Source organism: the organism of the source record quoted next (genome assembly GCF_019968985.1).
Source record: "MAG: Porospora cf. gigantea B chromosome Unknown PgB_NODE_1538_length_5528_cov_113.869, whole genome shotgun sequence".
NCBI lineage: Eukaryota > Apicomplexa > Conoidasida > Eugregarinorida > Porosporidae > Porospora > Porospora cf. gigantea B.
The window spans coordinates 1-5,528 of NW_027178698.1; the positions used below are offsets into that span (position 1 = coordinate 1).

The following is a 5,528-nucleotide window of genomic DNA, read 5'->3' on the forward strand; positions in this document are numbered from 1 at the left end:
GCTAAGACAATAGGCTTAGTGTGCGTTCATTTCAAATCAGAGTGTACTCGGACGTGTCCATACGCCCCTGGCGCCGATCTTCTTGGCTGCGTCCGGCCTCGTTATAGTTCATGTAGAGAATCGTACCCACCGCGCAGTCTTTGCGCGTGCGAACGTTGATGCGAACCTGGAACCCAGCTGATTCGGGAGTGATGCTTTCATCGAAAACACCAGTCTTTCCCGCTGTCGCGAACAAAGGCCACCTCTCGCAAACCACGTTCTGGGCCAGTCGATGAGACTCTTCTCGCTCGTTGATACCACTGATGAAGCGGGACATGTTGCAATACGGTGCTCCGATGAGCGCGACACTGCGATTTGGCAGGTTGTTGCTGATGACCGTGAAGTCTGCATCTCCAGTGTCAATGTGCTTCTCCAACGACCAGGACGCAGGTTCTGCGAGGCCACTGTACTCTCCCAGCAATGTGTAGTCCGGGAGGTACTGCGCCGTTTCTAGATAGACGCCCACTACCTGGTGTGACTTCACTCGCACCGGGGCATAGAAGCCCAATTGAGTGAAGGCCTTGGTCATTATGAATGACACGTGGTCAATCTCCCGTACAGGACCATTGAGCGTGGCGTCGTTAAGCGGGTGCAGGAAGTCCGAGCTCACGGCAGGCCCTAGCTGCACCTCATCCCGAAAAGTGTAGCGGCGACTGTTAAGTGTCAGCGCGCTGTGCCCCACTGTGAACTTCTGGAAAATAAGCTCCGACGCCAAATCCTGCAAAAACTCAGCACAGCTACCCACTCCCAGCCCCTGAGTGAGCACCACCCGCTCCCAGTCGTTAGCTTCAAAGAGGTGCAACATCTCATCGAATCTGCGTTTGATGGGCGCGCGGATCTCACCGTTCGGGCACTTGGCTATCCATGGTTAGGAGCTGCTCTCGTGAAAGACAGACCTCCAGCAGGTCGTAGACGTCCAACAACCGCGAGAACGCGGGGACCAGCTTGCAGCACGGGAGGTGCTCGCGCTGGCGAATTCGGTTTCCGCGGAGGGATTCGTTCAATGCCTTTCCGTTGACCAGCAGTCGGTAACGGAACGTTGGTTCTGGCGTCGACCGAAAACAGCAGCTGTAATCTTTAAGGTAAAAAGATTTGTCGTCGGCTTCGTTGGCCAAAAAATTCCACAAGCGTGCAATTTTCGGCCATAAGATTCGTTTGAAGAATCCCCAGTTCACCTCCTCACGCAGAAACCGGATGAGAAACGATGGCTCATGTTCCGCAGCCGTTTGCGGCGGGAACGGGGTTGGAAACGATGAAAGATAACACTCGGGTTTCACGTACGTGGGGTCCTGTCTCTGGGCGTCTGAGGGAGGTAGCACGCCACAAGAAGCAGTCAGCCTGGCGACACGCGCGTCAATGCCATCCTGCTCCATCTCCAGCATTATCTTAGCGGCGGGGGTGAAACGAAGCTCAGGGTCGTCCACGTCTATTGCTACGACAAGCTCGTCGCCCTGGAGATGGCCGAATTGTGGAGGCGCAGAAGGTTCGCAATGGTCTTCTATATTAACCAGTGGCAGTGGATTATCGAGCAGTCCTGCAGTCGGTATTCGGCGAAGTGCGCCCTCGATTCGATCCAATGTTTGTGTTTTGTCGTCCGTTGGATTCGCGAGGACCGAAATAAGTCCGGTAAGTTTGTCATCTGAGCGGGCAGCATCCGCCTTCCCCAAAACATCTGCTTTGAGTGTGATGAAATTATAGAATGCCAATACGGCAGGCACCATCCTCAAATCGCGCATGGATTCCTTTCTCATGCACTCCTCGCAGTAGTGGTTGGCGCGCAGCGGGTGGTGGAGTTTCAGACAAACGGAATGCCACCTCGTCCCGCACAGATGACCAAGGCAGGTAAGCCAGTCCTGCTTTCCTGGCCCTACAGAACCCCCAGGTGATCCGACCGAGAAACAGATTTGGCATGGGCGATTTCGAGGCACATGAGATACGGAGCAGACGAAACACTCAGCGTTCGTCCAGCAATCTTCGTGGTACGACGTCCCGCAGTAGTCGCAGAAAAGTTCCGAGTCAGGGTCAATGAGGCCGAGGCAACCTCCACAGATGCCATGCTCTAGAGGCGATAGTGCCGATTTTTCTCTCTGTTTTTTATGCACCAGTCACCCACTTCTTGCTCTAGCAATTGACTCATGCGAGACATTACCTCTTCCTGAGCAGCCATTGCCTTAGAATTTATCAATTTGGAAGATGTGTGGGGAGACACGGATCACACGGAATACAACTGGCGAGCAGCCGCCATGAAGGAGATTTCGGCTTGACCCTTGGGACTATCAGGTTTCCGGGGCGTGGTGTGAAGCAAATTTCGCAACTCGGCGGATTCGACTCGCAAAGGCCGCCTCAGTCCATCCTCACCGAGGTTTTTCGCGCCTGTGCACATGAGGAGAGCCGCAGTGGTGGGTGGCAAACCATCCTCCGGTTGATTATCCTCCAGGCAGGCTGACACAACTTCCATCGGCACGACAGACCTCATGCGATCGCGCACATCCACACCTGTAGTGAGGCTGATGTAACCGAAAAGAATGAGAGCAACCACTACTTCTGGTCGTACCATGTTAAGATTGGGCACACTCGCAATGACGTGGTCCAGGGAGTGGCTCGCAGTAGGTTCGTCCTGGGCAAGGTTAAATCGGATGGAGCCCCGTCGAGACGAGGGCGCAGTGCCAGTACTCCAGTTGATGACGCCAAGCGCCTCCACCAAAACCGCTTCCGCGGCTGGCGACCGCGTAGCCACCAGAATCTGCGCCAAGAGCCACCAGTGAGCAGCCAACACCTGGAGAGCGGAGCCGTCCGATAGAGTTCTGAGCTCCGGTTCCAGAATGTTGAGAATTGTCCTCACGGACTCTTCGGACTGGTCGATCCAGACCGCGGACTCCAGTATCGACAAAACCAGTGCTCTATCTTCTGGAGCTTTGTTAATTCTAATAAGCAGCTGAAGGCTGGCATCTCGAGTAGCGGTAGTCGGTAGGGCCTTCGTTGTCTTGTCCAGCAATGACAAGGCCTCAGCAGCCAGAGAGTCTACGGACGCTAGAGTCTCAATCGCTCCCAGCAGCTCGCTATGGCACGCCTGCACCACAGATGGAGAGACGTCGATCATCTTTTCAAAGCAGGACAACCACGCGTAGACGTAAGGGTAAGGGATCACGCGATTCTCATGGACGATTTCCTCGAAGGTTCGCATAAAGACACCGATGAGGGAATGAAGCCCGCAAGCCAACCACTGTGGCTCCAGTCTACCTTTAAGCGCCACGATAAGATCCCCCAGGGCAGCTACAATCGTCTCCACCACCACCTCCGGAGTAAAACTGATTCGGTGCGCAATGAGCGTGCCTTGTAGTAAGAACTCCACCAGCGCCAGAGGACAGGACGGGGATAGCGCCTCTGGTAGAGCGTGGAACCCCAGGAAGCCTAACAGAACGGACGCGACCTGGTCCAGCGAAAGGAGGTGGGCCCAGTGGCTGCACATTCCGCTGGTACCCCACTCCGAAGCGGCATGTGATAGCCGTAGGAGTTCCGAAAGCGCATAGATGTGCGCCTCGGGGCAGGTGAACGGCAGAAGCTTCGCGAGCAGCTTGCTAGCCCTGTGCGACACGGCCACACAGGCCAGGAACAGACGGCGTTGATCCACAGAACCCTGAGACAAGCGGCGCACACCCTCGTGGGTGGAAAGGAAGACAAGCGGAAAGATGAAGTGGTTGAAAAGTGCGGCATCAGACTCCAGCTCCCCCGAGACCACTCTACAGGGATCCACCAGCTCCACAACGGAGAGCAGACCACAGCACAATGTCTCTAATCGGGTTAGCTGCTCGGTGATCTCAGACTGGTGGTCAAGGCTTTGGATGACGACAGCCGCAAAGGCATCCATCTGTCCGAAGGTCGACATCCGCGATTGAAACCAAGCCACGGTGGTGTCGGGGAACTTCTCAGCCAGGCACAGCAACAGCTCTTCAGCCGCCCCACTGGGGGAGCAGAAGGAGCTGGAAGACGAGGATTCGAGGACAGCTGTCAACCGAACCTCATCCAACTCGTCCTCGCGTCCCAAAAGGTCGGGTTGGCTCAAGGAGTCAAGAACGAGACATGCCACAGCTGCTTCCAGCAGAGGGTCGATGTCCCTAAGGTCGACAAGACTGCCGCCTGTCACAGGACAGGCGTCGGAATTGATCACGCCGGTGAGAAGTTTCAGCAGTTGGCTGTGCCACGCCAGCGAGTCGTCGGTAGGCACCAGGTTGCCGGCAGCGACCACCACTGCGTGCACAGCTTGGCCTAAAGTGGCCGACGGAATGCTCAATAGTGCGCTGGGAAAATCAGAGAGGATCTGATTCGCAATTCGAAGAAGCTCGTAGCTCGGAATTTCAACACCTTGAATACTGCTGCTTCGCCAGCTCAGCAAGCCGCTGTGTGCGCGAACCCCGACGAGCTCACCTGTTGTTCAACATGGCAATGCCCTGCAGGGCGGTTTCAAGAGCCGCATGAATCACCCTGTGTTTCTCGCGCTCGATCACTCACTTGGACGCGTAGTTCACATGTACTAGGGTGCCAAGCCTCTTTCCGGAGCCGTGCAGCTCGGTGGAAACACGAACGCACAGCGGGTCGAGGCTCTCCGCAATCACTGCTGTGAGCAGCGCGTACTCCACCTGCCTTGCAGGATGCAACAGCGCCTCATCCATCTGTCGCCAGCGTTGGAATATCTCTCCGGTCTTAAGCATGTGTACAGCCTCTTTGAAATCGTCGCATGGAGTTAGACTAGTAGCCCCTCGTTTGAGTTGCACAGGAGAGTGAGTCTGGGTATTGGCCCATAGAGATTTCGCCGTTACGGCCAGCAACGCGAGCGCCGAATTGGAGGGCGGGAGACCGTAGATGGCTCTGAACGTGGACGGGTCGTTTACTGACCACTCGGACGTCACTGTGATGAAACCCGAGACAGCATCTCACCGATGCTCGCCACCCCTTCGCAAATAACGGAGAAGGCCTGCTGTTGCTGGACGGCCGACTCTGAATCCATTGCCAGCTCGCCGAAAGCTAAACAGAGGAGAACGCACTTGTCTTTCATGTCCGGGAACTTCTTAGATAACGAGTGGCGGAGGCCCTTGTCATGCCACACCCGGGTCAAGAGCGTCTTCAGCTGGGTAGCGGCAAACAGAGCGAGGTCGAGGTCCGTGGGCAGGTCAGCATCCGGATACAGCGGCACCCACCGCGTATCGCAGATCCACCGCTGAATGTGGTTAGACAGAGCTCGCTCTAGGACGGGCCAGGCCACCAGATTGTTGTCTAGGACGGCGCGGAGCCTGCGGTGGGCATCGCTCCCGTCAAAATGGCTTGAAAGTAGTCCTTGCGAATGGAGGCAATAATCCTGCAACGATGCTTTCAGTAGCAGAGAATCACCCGCATGCGAGAAGTTACATACCTAGGTCGGGGAGGCACCCCGAGTCTTACTCTCGCAACATACACCATTGTCTGTTTTTGCTTATTCGATTTTGAGTTTCTAA

The 5,528-nt window shown here is 55.8% G+C and overlaps 2 protein-coding genes across 6 annotated transcripts; both read right to left on the minus strand.

Annotated features, from left to right (window-relative positions):
* Positions 1 to 31: 31 nt before the first annotated feature.
* On the minus strand, positions 32 to 2,206 carry KVP17_002655 (uncharacterized protein; the record flags this gene model as incomplete). 3 transcript variants are annotated; one of them, XM_068519124.1, is made up of 4 exons in its annotated part: positions 32 to 757; positions 785 to 854; positions 883 to 2,126; positions 2,153 to 2,206. In XM_068519124.1, 4 exons carry the CDS (start codon positions 2,204 to 2,206, stop codon positions 32 to 34), a joined length of 2,094 nt encoding a protein of 697 aa, XP_068378342.1. The 3 variants fall into 3 exon arrangements, with proteins under 3 accessions (XP_068378342.1, XP_068378341.1, XP_068378340.1); XM_068519123.1 differs by lacking the exons at positions 883 to 2,126; positions 2,153 to 2,206 and having other exon boundaries at positions 32 to 844; XM_068519122.1 differs by lacking the exons at positions 32 to 757; positions 785 to 854; positions 2,153 to 2,206 and having other exon boundaries at positions 879 to 1,760.
* A 45-nt stretch (positions 2,207 to 2,251) lies between these two features.
* KVP17_002654 (uncharacterized protein) lies at positions 2,252 to 5,493 on the minus strand (the record flags this gene model as incomplete). 3 transcript variants are annotated; one of them, XM_068519120.1, is made up of 5 exons in its annotated part: positions 2,252 to 4,436; positions 4,465 to 4,521; positions 4,549 to 4,945; positions 4,975 to 5,446; positions 5,476 to 5,493. In XM_068519120.1, 5 exons carry the CDS (start codon positions 5,491 to 5,493, stop codon positions 2,252 to 2,254), a joined length of 3,129 nt encoding a protein of 1,042 aa, XP_068378338.1. The 3 variants fall into 3 exon arrangements, with proteins under 3 accessions (XP_068378338.1, XP_068378339.1, XP_068378337.1); XM_068519121.1 differs by lacking the exons at positions 4,549 to 4,945; positions 4,975 to 5,446; positions 5,476 to 5,493 and having other exon boundaries at positions 4,465 to 4,478; XM_068519119.1 differs by lacking the exons at positions 2,252 to 4,436; positions 4,465 to 4,521; positions 4,975 to 5,446; positions 5,476 to 5,493 and having other exon boundaries at positions 4,545 to 4,748.
* Between the last annotated feature and the right edge of the window lie 35 nt (positions 5,494 to 5,528).